This window comes from Diuraphis noxia, unplaced genomic scaffold (genome assembly GCF_037042655.1).
Source record: "Diuraphis noxia isolate RWA-SAM2 unplaced genomic scaffold, SU_Dnox_SAM2 contig0001, whole genome shotgun sequence".
NCBI lineage: Eukaryota > Metazoa > Arthropoda > Insecta > Hemiptera > Aphididae > Diuraphis > Diuraphis noxia.
The window spans coordinates 78451127-78467497 of NW_028301711.1; the positions used below are offsets into that span (position 1 = coordinate 78451127).

General features: G+C 31.6%; 1 protein-coding gene, 1 non-coding gene and 2 pseudogenes across 2 annotated transcripts; 1 reads left to right on the forward strand and 3 right to left on the reverse strand.

The window, feature by feature from the left end:
- Positions 1-16371, reverse strand: part of LOC149061897 (uncharacterized) — a 105047-nt pseudogene that overhangs the window by 72310 nt on the left and 16366 nt on the right.
- Positions 197-4584, reverse strand: LOC149061906 (uncharacterized; annotated as a pseudogene).
- Positions 6939-7484, forward strand: LOC149061907 (uncharacterized). The gene is made up of 4 exons (XM_089216806.1): positions 6939-7031; positions 7091-7162; positions 7220-7277; positions 7342-7484. Exons 1-4 carry the CDS (start codon positions 6939-6941, stop codon positions 7482-7484), a joined length of 366 nt encoding a protein of 121 aa, XP_089072932.1.
- TRNAI-GAU (transfer RNA isoleucine (anticodon GAU)) lies at positions 9206-9278 on the reverse strand. Its single transcript has one exon. It is a non-coding gene; the product is annotated as a tRNA-Ile (tRNA).

Below are 16371 nucleotides of genomic sequence, written 5' to 3' on the forward strand. Positions count from 1 at the left end.
ATTTTTAAGATTATAATTTTTTTTTTCTACATTGTAAAATTACACTATATATATATATATATATATATACATATTTTCAATTGATTAAAATTGCAAGTTTATAAATAAAGAAAAAAAATATATAATGAAGACTCCGTGTTTTTATTTGTTGTAGGCTCTCCATCATATTGAGTAAAACATATAATTAAATTATTATTTAATGATATATATTATATAGCTCAAGTCACTCGATTCTGTAATGACCATGAGCTAATGTGTTAATTCCATCTTCGAGCACATACCGTTTGTCGTCATAAGAATTCAGTGCTAGCTTTTTAGATAAGATAGTATGGATTCTATGTTTATATGATCGTATAGAATACATTTCTCTGAATGGATCTTGACCGATTTCATTAAACAGGCATTTCTTATGGTCTTCTAACGTCAAGTTATTTTTAATTACATGTTTTTTGACACCCTTGGCTTTGATTGTCTCTAAACCAGACACTGAAAAGGCATACGATTTAGCTCTAAGAGCTACAAACTCATCAATGAATTCCCCTTCAACTTCATCGGTGAACATCCCGGGAACCTTTTTTCTTTCTTCTCGATAGCATGGGTGATGTTTTGGTAAATTCGACGTGTCCATGCGATGTAATATATCGGGATTGGATGCGAGGTCATTGTAATAATCGTTTGTTACAACATCATATACGAATGAGTCTGAAAAAATTAATAATGTAATTGAATATTTAGTATTTATATACAAAGAATAAAAATACCTGTGTCCATGTACATTAAAGAAATATTATTCTTGTAATGTTTTTTCATGACATTATAATGGAAGTCGTACATTAGAGTTTTTGAAATATCTAATATAGCCATCCCGCATGCAATAGGTTTGTCAAATGTTATTTCCATGTTCTTCAGGTGTACTGCACACAAATTTTCACTATATATTGTGACGTCCTTAAACGTAGGTTTGTTAACAAGTTTTTGCATCCTCAAGGCGTCAGTGACGAGTTCAATTTTTTTGCGATTGCGTTTAGATTCCATCGTTTTTCCAAATATCTGTAAAAATAAATAAATAAATCATTACATATTAATAATAATAATAATAATTAGTTCTATCTTAACTTACGGCATTATTCATATGCTTAAAAAAATTTTCCTCGAATTTATTTTTTGCATTTTTTCTCATTTCTGTGTTCTTATCTATATACGGTGCAAGCCAAGCAGTTTGATTAAATTGTACGACTCTGTGTACCTTATCCACTACTAGTCCCGCCGAAATTGACTGTTTGAGTGCCATATAATGAACAACATAATGTTTCTTGACGTGGAACGTCGCAAATAATTTTGTAACATTGCTGCCATCAGGTTTTGTTCTTTCCGGTAAATAAGGTAAATCATTGTGCTCATCGTGCAAAGTATCGGGATATGACACATCAACATCGTAGATCAAACCCATATTTGAATTTTCATCCAGTTGTTCTAACAATGATAACGCCGAATTAACGTCGCCTTCATACCATTTAAAATTATTTAAAGGTAATTTTTTCTTCATAGACCACCCGTACAAATTGCATGCATCAATGTATATAATGTAATTATGTTCTTTATTGGAATCGTAACTGGTTGCGTCAGGATGATTAGCCTTTGAATATCGTTTGCTAGCCTGCGTCATTCCACCCCTGATTCCTTTCTCCACCGCGAGCAACATCGTATAATCAGATATTAACTCAATCTCGACTTTAGTATGTTTTAACATACATGCAAAAGAAAACCCAGGGGCAGTGTAATAATAAGCCGGGTCGAGGCCGTAAATTTTAAAACATAAATTTCTAAAATTTTGAAACACATCTGCCAGTATGAGGGTGTCAATTTTTAAATACAAGTCACTGTATTCACCCAGATTTTTACACTTAAATTTATCCCATACTTTAAGTGCATGTTCATAATCTTCGTCTGGAATGTGCTCATCCTGAAGCGAGGAATAAAATGTATGTTTGGCCGGAAGAGATGTTTCGTTTAGTTTGCCCCAATCGCTCAAATATTCATAAGGAAAACAACCTTTTCGCGTTGTTAATGGTAATTCATCTTTTGTGAATACTTTCGACGTTTCATTAAATTTGTCTTGACCTGCCGCAACTAAATCATTTGCCAAGCTGGACAAACTCGAGCTCATAAACCTCAACGAATCTATAAATCTAATACTAAACCGGTTATTAATATGTTTTGTGAATGAAATATACTTCTCCTCGCTGTTGGGGATGACTGAAATTTTTTTATTGTCAAACCAAAGTTGTCGAACGATAAAATGTGCATCGTAATTTGATAAATTATGAAACACGCATGCCACAAAGTCCGGACGCTTCAGTTTAAGGTTGCACGAACTGCACAATGTACACCTAAACTTCCCAGTTAAGTGACAATGATCTTCAACTTTAGTGACATCGTTTAAAACAAACGATTTATCGCACACCTGACATTTTGTTGCTTTAGAGTGTTTTAAAATGTCTTCCGCTGTCATCTTAATACTTATATTTGTACATAAAAGCATATCAATTCGATTTGCAATTTCGGTTACATCTTTCACGAATCGCAGAGCTATCGAATCGTAACTCGTATTTTCATTTCCTCTATAAACAATAGGTTTCCTAGGTATTTTAAATTTTTTCAACAGCGCTTCAGGAACGTTATTTGATACTACATGTATACAATAACTCATACAATTATGGTTTTGAATAAGCTTAGTGTTAGGACCTGCATTAGCATTATTTTTTTCTAGTATACTTTCAAAATCAGCGAATATTATGAACGGGTGGAACTGAGTATGTTCCACTTTATCAAACTTGACTTTTGTGTTAGGTGTTGGCATAATCGGCGAAATTGATTCATGATCCCCGCAGAATTGCTTGTGGTAACGCAGGCCCTCAATAGCGGTTTTTGCTGGTGTGTTGTTAAATTTAGATAAACATCTTTTGCAATACTCCGAATAATGTTTGTTTGACGTCATTTGATTATTAATAAGTCTCGAAAAATTGGTTATCAAACAGAAGTGATGTTTCGTGTTATTAGATATTAATAGCAAATCGTAGTGGTTATCTTTTTCCGTAGATGTTTTAAGGGGATATACGATAGTCATATCAGGTTTATTTGATGCATGTTTGTTCTGTATTGTTCGGGATCCGTTTTTTAATCCGTAAACATTAACTGAAACTGTCGGATTGAATTTTTCAAATTGTTTCTTTATGTCTTTATAGTTTACCGGATAAATTAAATGAGAAAAATCGTAGAGGTTTTCGAGATCGTCGTAATGTTTTCCTACTCTATGAGCAATGTGTTGATTGACATGTCTAGATAGAATTGAATATTTGAAACACATGTCATCGCTGTTTTGACAATTAATCACACACTTTTTTAATTTTATGTCATTCGGAAGTTGTATGTATGACGACCCTCTTAACGGAATATATTTATAGACACCTACTAGCAGCCCATCAATAGATTTAAGTGTAAGTCCACTGCCTTTTGACTTATACACTTCCTGTTCCTCCAGTAATTTATTATAATCTTGTTCTATTTGTTTGTGAATATCATTAGCCAGAAAAAATTCTTTTGCCGCAGTTTTGAAAGCCCTGTTTTCATCAGATTCGGGAATTTTAGGATTGTGGTATGTCGCTTCCAATTTCAGGTTGTATTTTATTTCGCCGTCAAAACTGTTAATTAACTGGATTAAATGTGGTTTAGTGTTATTTAAAAATGTTTTATAATTTAATAATTGGGTGTCGAAATTTTTTGTATAATATTCTCTGCATATATCGTTTAAAGAAGAATTGATTAAATTAAAACCGCCTTGTAAAACTTCTAATAATCTACGACGTTTTGTTCTTATATTGTAGGTCGATGTTTCGGAATTATTAACTACATAAAAAAAAAAAAAAAAATATATAAGTATAATATTAAAACTAAAAAGTTATAACTATAAATACCATCGTATCTGGATTGTTCAGGCACTGGACGCTTATGATTTCGCCTGGGTGTACCTAAAATAATTAATTGAATAAACGGGTCATATAACTAAAGATAATATTATACATACATACATTGGTTCGAGGAGCCAGGTGGTATATCCTCGACGTAAATATTATCAGATATTTCAATCATTCTAGACCGATCTGAAAAAACAAACAAATAAATATTGTCATAAAATTATAATATGTATCGTACTTTCAAATAAGCCACTTTTTTCGGCCCTGTCCAACGCTTCAAGACATACATCATCGTTGCCGTCATCAAACCCGTTGTTATCATCTATGTTAAAAATTTTAATTTAGTATAAGATCAAAACATTTGATATAATATACATACTTTCACTCAATCCATTTTTTTCGGTCTCATCTAACACTGCAATACAAAAATCGTCATCATCTTCAAAGGTTGTATCATCTGTAAAATATAAATTATGTAAATTATTTAACTATAAATATGTATATAAATCATACTTGTAGTTGTAGCTGAAGTTGTAATTGGCTGTGCATTACTTGTAGCTGTAGTTGTAATAGTCTGTGCATTACTGTTTAAAATACCTAAAATGGAACAATACTGTTATTTCAAACGCGAATTAAATACTACTATCATGTACGTAGGGTTGTATATACTAAACCCCTTTTAACGCTCGGATAGCATATTTTATTATACGAGTATTAATTTATTAAGTGAAAAATAAAAATCAGTGTTATATGGTTGGAATATAGCGCGCGAGCGCGCGCACACACACACACGCTCGCGAGCGGTTGAAAATAATATAAGCATAGTGATAAAAATAATATTTTCACCGATAGAATCCTAATATTGTATAAAATTTACTCACCGTGAATACTTTTCATGTGTCGTTGGAGAGAATCGTTTCTAGTAAAATTATTTAGACAAATAGTACACGTAAATTGTTTAGTACTACTATGGTACTTTATATGCCTGAACAAAGCATCTTTCCGCGAGAAAACAGAAACACATTGATCACATTTAAACATTTTGAATTATTATTTCAATAAACACACCAGAGCGATATCACTGTGAAAACAGTACTAAATCAGTGATACTGTACAATACCCGTATATAACGAAGAGAGAGAAAAAAAAAAATATGTCAGCATTCTCGTATTACCAGAAAAAAAAAAAAAAAAAAAAAATGCTTAATAGTGTTTTAATTTTTCATGAAACGTAATAGGTACTTATTATAAATCTCAGTGTAGCCTTGTCTCTCAGAATTGGTGCTTATAACCTCCAGTGTTTCATAATGTCTAATCAACTTATTGACTGTTCAACCTTTTTCTTGGATGACAACGTGTTTTTAAATATAGGGATCGATCCAGCCTCTTTAATGAATTGTGTTGTTCATATTAACGTAAATTCTCAACGCGTGAAAATGAGTACCGAATTTTTTGAATCGCTTATACCTGTTCTCGAGAAGAAAACGTTCATGGAGTCAAAGTATCTTCGTTCAGACGAAAACAAGGTCGTGTCGGTAGTCAAATGCCGTGTATCCAACTATTTTTCAATTAAATGCATACTCGATGACCAGTGTATTCAGCTGAGTGAAGAAAATGTATCTCGTTTATTGCACATAAAGGACAACATACAAGAAGTAATTAATACAAAAATAAATGAAATACGGGGTAAAGTATTACTACAGGCATGTGAAATTTGTGGAGCTCTCGGAACTTTAATGCCAATACCCAAGAATACCAAATTAGATGTATTGACAGACTATTTGCTGCACATCGATCCGGCGACAATCAGTGACGCTATACCAACAAGAAAGCCGTGTTTTGTAGCCCAACTGACACTTAATGCAACTGAACAGCTGGCAAGGGGATGGTTAAGAGCATCAGCCTTACCGGAGTAGTTTTATCCTGATGTCTACAGACCAAAGGCAATCATATCAAAAGAGAAATATAAATCAAGCCGTAGATTAAGTTTTTTTTTTTTTTTAACTTGTATTATATAATATTTGAAAAAATAAAAAAATTCATTAAAATATCATTTATTATTACAAATCTTCATCCGATGATATGTTTGGAGAAAACACTTCTGACATTTCTTCGTCGTCACTACTATAAATAATTTAGATGTTAGAAAAAAAAAAAAATATTATAATAATATAAAACTCACGAAATAAAAAAATGTTGTTGTTGTGTATTTTCTGTTTGGGCATTAGCGTCGGCTATAATCTGCTCTATCATCCAGAAAACATGGTCTAAATCGATTGGTGGTGGCGGTATGATTGGTTCAATACTAAACATCAAATATGGTTAATGAAATAATAGTTATAATAATAACAATGATAATATTAAACTTACGGCTGAAATAAGAAAGGAATATTGAATTCATTTTGAGGACGATTGCGACGATCGAATCTTAGTGTATTTATGAAAAAATTTAAAAATATCACTTTGAAATTAAACATCTTTTAATAACACAAAACCTTTTTAGTACAAATTACGACTTATACTGATTTAATAAGATAATGTTTCATTATTTTTAATTCATATTGAAATGGGAGGGATTTTAAGTGTTGGATATTAAAAAAAAAAAAATGATAGCAGCTTCTTTGTCTACATGGTGAACGTGTCGAATTGCAATTTTGAGTGTGTGAAAACATCTCGGTGGCATACTGTCACCCACACAAAGTCACAAATGCCTGCACACAATGCCGGCATGGACTTTGTGTCACCCACACACACACACACACACACACACACACACACACACCCACCCACACACACACCCCGTGTAATAAAATAATGTAGACAAACATGGTCACTACAGTCATGTTAATCGAATCCACGGTACTGAGTATATGCATCATTTGCGTTCATCGTGAATACTTTTCATGTGCCTAATAATTTTTTATACACATTAAAAAATTTCAACGTTTCCAAGATTTTTTTTAAAATGTCGTACAACAGTCAAGCATCCGATATAAACACACCTAACGTTTCAGCGGGCTTCATTGACTTTTTAGCGAATGGAGAGTTTGATGAAATGGCAAGTTTATTTATACATACGATATTATATATCTATATAAATCTATGTATATTTTTTAGCTATCAAATACACCGAGACGTGTGTTTTATGAACATTTATTAAGCCAGGAAGACAATATTTCTGTTGCCGAAGTTAGTATGACAAAATATTATTGTAGTACTTACCAACTTTATATTATGCTGTTTTAGGTTAGAAACGACGCTAGGCATAAATCTGACGATTCTGTTGGCCAACAACAAACAAACGGTATTATGTTCATTTTATTATTGTTTTATGCATTGAGTATACAAAATATGTACTATTATCATAGATAAACAAAATGATATCGACTTTTGGGGCTGTGAAGAGGCTGATGATATTTGTCTTGAAGCACTGGAAAGATTTGTCTGGGGTGAAGAATACGCAAATGATGAAAAATTACTACTAAAAGCTTGTATTGAATCTAATACCTAACACCTATTATATATTAATTGTTAAATAAAAAATTCATTATAATAAAAAAACTATACATATATATATAACATGATTTATTAATCTATCAATTTTACATTAGAAAAATATATTATATTATATATTTTTGTAACCTTTTGCCTTAAACAAATATTGTACCTTTTCTTTCTCAAAAAAAAAAAAATAAATAAAAAATAAAAAATATATACGTATTTATAAATCTTCGTCGGATGACGGCGGCACCTATGGCGGGGCAGGGAGCGGTGGGATGTGGTGGCGGTGGGATGTGGTGGCGGTTTGATGTGGTGGCGGGGCGGGGAGCGGTGTACCGACGGCGGCACCTAAGGCTGGGCAAGGAGCGGTGGGATGTGGTGGCGGTGGGATGTGGTGGCGGTGGGATGTGGTGGCGGTGGCGGTGGCGGTGGCGGTGGCGGTGGCGGTGGCGGTGGCGGTGGTTCCAGTAGTGGCTTTTTTACCCTACTAGTTTTTTTTTTTTTTTGTAAAAACTGTTTCTTATTAACTATCTAAAGTCAAAACTACTAAAAAAATAATTTTAAGTTAACAAATTTTTCTGGAAAAGCCTGGAAGGATAGGTTAGGTTAGGCCAAAAATGTTCAACCAATTTGTATAACATACATCATAATATAATACTCTAAAAACTATTAAATTTTTTCATATTAGATAATTTTAAGTATCATTAATAACACATATTTTATATCACAGATTTATATATCATAATATTAATCAAGTATAACAAAATATTTCTTTTATCAAAACTAGTTGAGAATTTTGCCTACATTTGCTTACTTGATAATACAATATGTTTTAAACATTCTGATTTACATAACAATTTTTTATACAAACATCATATTATATTTTAAAACTAATAATTTTTCTTATCACATTAGATACTTATTTGAAGTTAATAATTGCTTGAGAGTAGTTAAATTTTCACAATTATTTTTTCAACAGTTTGCACCTACAGATTGAGAAGAAATTAAATTATTGATAATAAATGATTTAAATTAATTTTGAAAATGGAAGCAAGTTGGGCTTATATTTTGTAAGTCATGACTGCAGACCTGACAGAAAAAATTTTCAACTGGGTCTTGATTAAACGAGCACAGTGATACAAATTTAAAACCGTCATTTTTTACATAAATATTGGAAACCTTTTTATTGTGGATATCCAGTTTTTTATGGTTGAAACTTTACTGGTTCCAAAGTTCATACTCTCTAAAACCAATAGAGCTTCCTTCCAGGATTTTCAATGGATTTATATGGACGTCACAGTACTCTGCATTCCTTCCCAGGATGAATTATTGTGGAACTGTTATTAACACTGTTGAATAATTTATCCACAAATAGACAGAGTTTTACAGTGTCTGACGCTTCTTTTTCCAGTTTATAGTAGCCATATTAACAGTTATTATTTAAATTAGATATTATGTTTATAAAATATTACAATACATAAATAAATTACTATCTGATTATAAAGTAACTCACTTGACCATTCAAAAAATAAAAGCATTATACTTCTAACTCTCTGGTTGAACATCTGGGCCACAATGGAACCCTTAATTTTTTCATTTTGTCAGAATATATATGTGAGTCTATCAGTTTTGGTACCATTCTTTCACCCACATCTAGATGGTATTGATTGATTTCATAAAATTTGATAAAATGCTTGTTAACTTCTCCCAGGGGAATAACGTCAAAAATCTAGCCGCCGGACCGAGAATCGAACTCGGGTCTCTCGCTTATCAGGTGATTGCTCTACCACTAAGCTACCCGACCGCATAGACCCATGACGCTATATTCCCAAGTTAACCTGATGTTTATATTCGGCCATCCTGCGTCCTCCGATCGCCCTCGATCGACGCTGGTCCCTCGTCACCCACCGCGGCCGTTTCTTCACCACCTGATCACCAGAGTGCACGACCTGTTAAACACAAACGCGATCGCTTCCGCACAACCTCTGGTGAACAAGTCCAGGTCCGTCACAAAACACGTCACATTGCGTCCTTCGGATCAAATCCCGCTTCTGAATTTTCTTTTTGTACCATTAATATTATTGTAAACGCCAAGTCTTTTGTTAATAAATTGTAACAAATACCCATCAACAAATGTGGTGCATCATATAATAGTACTATTTCTTGATTATTTATTTTAGATCCAAAAGATCGCTTGTCAACACCCATTTTAGCTTAATCTTGTACAGTTTCTTGCATTAAAGTATTTATAGCTGCGTAATTAATGGATTGGTAGGAGCCTGATCACAGCACAAATAGTACCAACAATATATTTTAGAGTAACCTACTGAACAGCACTTATGACTCCTTTCGGCGCTACAACAAGATCAAGTCTTTTAATACCACTTGATGCAAATAATATACTATAAGCTGTTTGAATTTGCGCTTTACACATCTAACAATAAAATATGTTAACACATTATCTGAAAATTTTGTTCCATGAATATTTCTACCAAAATCTTCAATGCCTATTATTTTATCTTCAGATTGAAAATAATGAATCCCAATAGAGAGTGAAATTTCACCAAATAATAGTACACATGTTTTGTCCAATTCATTTTAAACCCACTTACAACAAGTTTAAGATGTTCAATTATTTGGGAATTAATGCCAGGTTCTAAAGGAATTTTCCTTAGTAAATCAATAATATATTTTCTAGAGGGTAAAGCAAACACTGAAGACATCATCCCGTTTGCTTTAGCACTTTTTATATACTGTCAATGCAAAAAGTTTGTCCTCAAGAGAGAATCTCCTTCCACGTGGAAGAATGTTTTTTAAGAATTTTATGTTTTCATTTGACTTTTTACACATGTTATGTATTATAAATATAAATAATAACATAAACGTATTATATAGACATTTATTGTTAACAGTATAAATCGTAATGACGTACAATATATTTCTACTGGCTAATAACCGATGGACAGTCCCCACCGATCGTAATATGATACTTATGATTATTGTTAGTATAAACAGTATAGATGTGATATCATATAATATAAATGCTGAATATGCAACATCTTTTTCCTTAAAAAAAAAATATATATATATATATAAGTAGTATTTTGTGTATTGCTTAATCGCTATGTTAGTGTGTTAGTAAGTTTAATTACATTAATTATAATCATTTGGAGAATATCGCTGAGGTGGTTTTCTAGATCTAATTGGTCTGGGTGTTTTACTTATTATTATAGTATCAGGATTTTGTTTTGCACCTACGGTTTCGATATTTTCAGTATTTTCGTTTATTTGTCTAGTGGGTGTAAGTGAAATTGAATTATTCGCTGGTGTCAGCGATTTATCAATGAGTAATTGATCATTGTGTCTCTTCCAAATAGTTCCGTCATCGAGCTCTACATCGTGTATACCTAGATTTTTGCAATATGCTTGAAATTCAAAACCAGTGAAACATTTTGCACCATCTGATGTAATTGTTTTTGGAATTCCAAATCGTGCTATCGTTTCTGAAAATTTTTGAATAACAATTTCTACTGTCATAGAATTTATTTGAAATACTTCTAACCATTTTGTGGTTGCGTCAACAATGACAAAAATTATTTATTTTGAAATGGTCCAAGAAAATCGCAATGCACTCTAGTCCACGGTTTTTCTGGCCATTTCCAAGGTGATGTTACAGATTTTGGCGGATTTTGCCAGACATTAATACAATTGTCGTAACTTTGTGTGATATTTTCGATTTTTTTGTCCATTCCTGGCCACCAAAAGTATGATCTCGCTAAACTTTTCATACTGGAAGAACCCTTATGACATGAATGAAGTTCCTTGAGTATATTATTTCGAAATTTAGCTGATATAATAACACGGTAACCCCATAATACACATCCCTGTTCCACTGCAATTTGAGTTTTTCGTAAATTATATTATGAATTAAGTTCTAAATTTTTAGAAAAATCACTATTCCATTCTCCTGTATTTTACTGCGTTTAATACTTTGTCGAGAATTGTGTCTCTACTTGTTTCAATTTTTATTTTAGACCAGTCTAATGTGAAAGGTGATTGTTCGTGAATAAAATTAAGACTAATACATTCTTCATTATGATTTTCAATTTTTGATTTTGAACCTTTTATTCGTGATAAAAAATCGGCTGTATTATCTTCGGATTTCTCATATTTTATGTCGAAATCGAATGATGATAAAACATAGGCCCATCGTTGTAACCTATTAGCCGCGTAAATTGGGATACCTTTCTTATCACCGAAAATATATATTAACGGTTTATGGTCGGTTTCTAATAGAAAATACCTACCATATAAATAGTCATAAAATTTCGTAACCCCGTAAATAATTGCTAAAGCTTCTTTTTCAATTTGTGGAAATTTACATTCTGACTCAGATAGAACTCTTGATGCATATGCTATAGGTTTTTCAGTACGATTTAGGTACACATGGGAAAGAACTGCGCCTAGTGCATAAGATGATGAGTCTACAACGAGTTTAATCGGAATATTATGATCATAATGTGCCAATACGGGTTTCGAAATTAAAATTTGTTTGACTTTATTGAATGCTTGGTCACATTCTGGTGTCCAATTCCATTCACTGCCGTTACGTAAAAGAGTGTACAATGGTTTTAAAATATTTGCAGCGTTTGGAATAAATTTTATATAATACGTAACTAAACCTAAAAATGATTTTAGCAATGTTTTATTTTCTGGGACAATGGCATCGTTTATAACATCTGTGTGTTTTGTTAGTGTGTGTAAACCATTTTCATCTAACCTGTGACCCAAATATTCAATTGACTTTTGCATAAATTTGCATTTATTCAACTTTACTCTTAAACCTGCATTTGACGATGCATTTAGTAATTTGTCTAAACAAGCATTGTGCTCTGTGATAGTGGAACCTGCAACAATAATGTCGTCTTGGAATATACCTATGCCCTCAAGACCTGCTGTGGAAGTTTCCATAGCTTTTTGAAACTCCTCTTCTGACGACTTTATTCCAAAAGGGTTACGTGTATAGCTAAATAAACCTTTATGTGTGTTAATCGTGGTATATTTGCAATCAGATTCTTTAATAACCATTTGTTGGTATGCGTCTTTTAAATCTATTTTCGAAAAATATTTTGAACCACTAATATTTGCATATAAATGTTCTATTTTTGGAAGAGGGTATTCAGTCCCTTCTAATACCGGATTTATTGTTATTTTAAAATCACCGCAAATTCTAACCGTGCCGTCTGGTTTTAATATTGGTACTATTGGAGTTGCCCATTCGCTGTGGTCGACGGGAACTAAAATGTTGCTTTTGATTAAACGCTCAATTTCGGTTTCAACTTTTCCCTTTAATGCTAAAGGAATAGACCTATGTTTGTAAAATTTAGGTACTGCCCCAGCTTTGATATTTAATGAAATTTCGTATTTGTTAAAAGTGCCTATTTCATTTTTAAAAACATTGCTATATTTTTTTATAATACTATCGACACTTACGTCATTTTCAATACTAAACAAGGTAAAACATTTTATGTTTTTTATATCATTTTGACCTATTAATGGAGGACCAGTAGGACCACCATTGTCGATAACATAAATGCACATTTTAAATTTTTATTTTGGTACACCGAATCGACAAATATTTTTCCTATCGGTTTAATGTCGTTGCCGACGTAATCAGATAGCGAAATGTCATTTTTTTTTAATTTGATATGACTAAACAGTTGATGATATAATCTTTTTGAAATTACACTATGTTGTGAACCGCTATCAATTTCGAAGCTTACATTATTGTTTTCTACAATTCAATTTACTGTAAACGGTTTCACCGCTTCATTTTGAGAATTTTGATCAATTATGGAAAAAAAAGTATTCGAAAGATCATAATTAACTGTTTCGTCATCATCATTATTATCATATAAAAATTTATTTTGTGTTTTGATATTTTTTTTTCTTTCTTACCCTTTTTACATACGGTGGACAAATAACCTTTTTCACCACAATTGTTGCACTCGAAGTCCTTGTATCTTTGTATCTGCAGTCTTTTTGAAAGTGATTGAAACGGCCACAAATCCCGCATTTGATTTTTGATTCCTTGTATGTGTTGAACCCCTGCTTGGCAGTATGTCCATTATTTTTTTTTTTTTTTGGTACTTCAAGTCTGCGTATTCTTCTTTTTTCCAGCCACTCTTGTCATTTATTGCAGCTTCTTTGGCTGTCGCGATTTCCATTAGATTTGAATATGTAACTCCAATTTTTGAGGCATCCTCTTCTAACAGACGATCTTGGATTGGTCCTGAACCCATTCCGACAACAAATATGTCTCTAATGACTGTTGTTAGTTCCGACGAAAACCCACATTTTGAAGCAAGATTTTTGACACGTGCACCCCATTGGCACACCGATTCATCTTGTCTTTGTTTAGCTTGATAAAATGTATACTTAGCCGCGCAGTACGATTTTATTGGTTTGAAATATTTGTTCAAACTTTTCATTAGAGTTTCATACTCAACATCGTTAAGCGTGCTAGAAACACATAAACTAAAAAGTAATTTGTGAATTTCCTCACTGACTGATGATAATAGAATGGCTCTTTTTTGAATATTATTTTCGATGGCGTTTGCTAAAAAAAAATTTGTCAATTTCGACTCAAAAATTGTGATATCCATTCCTGTTTCAAAGTTTCCAGGTGACCCAATAACTTGATTGAAGTTCGTTATGGATTCTGTCTTAGGAGTTGCCATTTTGTATTAGTATGATTACAATACTTGAAACTTCTAATGCGCTAGTGATTACGATTAAATTATTATTTTCGTCGCCAATTTGTTAGGTATGTATTATAAAAATAAATAATAACATAAACGTATTATATAGACATTTATTGATAACAGTATAAATCGTAATGACGTACAATATATTTCTACTCGCTAATAACCGATGGACAGTCCCCACCGATCGTAATATGATACTTATGATTATTGTTAGTATAAACAGTATAGGTGTAATATCATATAATATAAATGCTGAATATGCAACAACACATTTTTTTGTATTCTGTTCAAATTTTTAAACAATAAACCATGCTTATAATAAAAACGTCTATTATGTGTTTAGAGAACAATATTTCGGAGGGATTCTCAATTCTCATCGGGGTTTTTTTTTATTATTCTAAATGTACAGCTTGATATAAAAGGCATAAAACCTTTTAGATTCTGAACTAAGTGATGAATATATTGATTTTACAATGAAGTGTGTGTTTTTTTTTTGTTTTTGTGTCTGTGTACAGCATAACTAGTCGAAATAATGCTTCAATTTCAAACTTTGAGGGTGATTTCCGATGTAAAAGTGAATATCCTTGGTGCATTATAGAGGTCAAAAGTTAACATTTTCCAACAGTTTTCAAAAAAATCGAAAAAAACAAAAAAAACAGTTTTCGACCAAATCGGTTTTTTTATATAGTTGTAATTCAAAAACTAATCACTGTAAATACTTGAAATTTTTAACAAATGTTTATGTTAGTGTTGTCCATATATAGTTTAATTTTCAAAATGTTTTGACTTTTTTTGAGTTATTTATAGACCACTGAAATTTTCAAATTTTTTTTGAAGTGCCGGTAAAAAAATGTTGGACGACCAAAAAAACGTGAAAATTTAATACAAGGTTCCATATGAGTTGTTCTTATTGTAGCTAAAAAAACTTAAAATCATTAGTCACAATTTTTTTTTTATATAAGCGTTTATAGTTCAAATTTTTACGAAATCTTTCGAAAACGCGAAAATTTGCAAGTAATTTTGAAGTTGAAAAATCATAAAAGTTTTTGTGTTTATAACTAAGGATTAAAAATTCAACACTAAGTTTTCTATTAGTTTTCCTTCAAGTAGCTATAAAGAAAACTCGAAATATCATTATAGGAAAAATTTTAAGTGCGTTTGAATTTTACATTTTTACGAAATAGTGTAACGATAACGATTTATCCGCAAACTATTTTAAACATTTGTTATTATTCAAAAAGTATAATTCGTAGATACTTGAAAATTTTACCACTTATTAAGATTGGCATTTTTTTTACCTCATTTAATTTTCGAAATATTTTGACTTTTTTTGAGATATAACTAGACAACTAAAATTTTCAATTTTTCTGAACATATTTTTTTTTTTGAAGTGTCGATAAAAATTTTTTGGCCCAATCAAAATACTTGAAAATTGAATACAAAGTTCCTCATAAGTTATTCTTAAGATGATTAAGAAATTATAAGAATACATACGCAAAATTTTTTTTATAAGCATTTAAAGTTCAAATTTTGACTAAATACATAAAAATTACGGCAATGTTCATATTATCTTAGATAGAAATTCATAAAAGTTTTTCTTTTTAAATCTAAGATTTGAAAATTTTTAATAATCTATAATATATCCTAGACAGATAAACCGTCTCCATTCAGAATCGTTTTTTCGTATACAATGATACCTAACATTGCATTCAAATTTAACCTACCCTAATCAGAGGCCCGCCCCACCCCCTAATGTACAGCAGAGCGATACCCACGGGCGGCTTTCATTTGGGCGAATAACCCAAAATAACATATCGTTTGGGCGAATTTATATACATCATTTGGGCGAAATTTACACCGACCCCTAATTTATCTAATACATCGTTTGGGCGAGCCGAGTTATTAAAAAAAGATAATTGTAATATTATATTTAGGCAACATATTGATTATAATTTATAGACTATATAATATACGTTTTCCTTCCCATTTTTAGAGACTTAGGACTCTCAGTTAATTCTAACTGGTATGGTTAAAAATGTGTTATATTGTCATATAATTTATTATCTTAACTGAATTTTTTATTAGTATGGTACCTCATACCCATTGGTCATTATATTATATTAAATTATA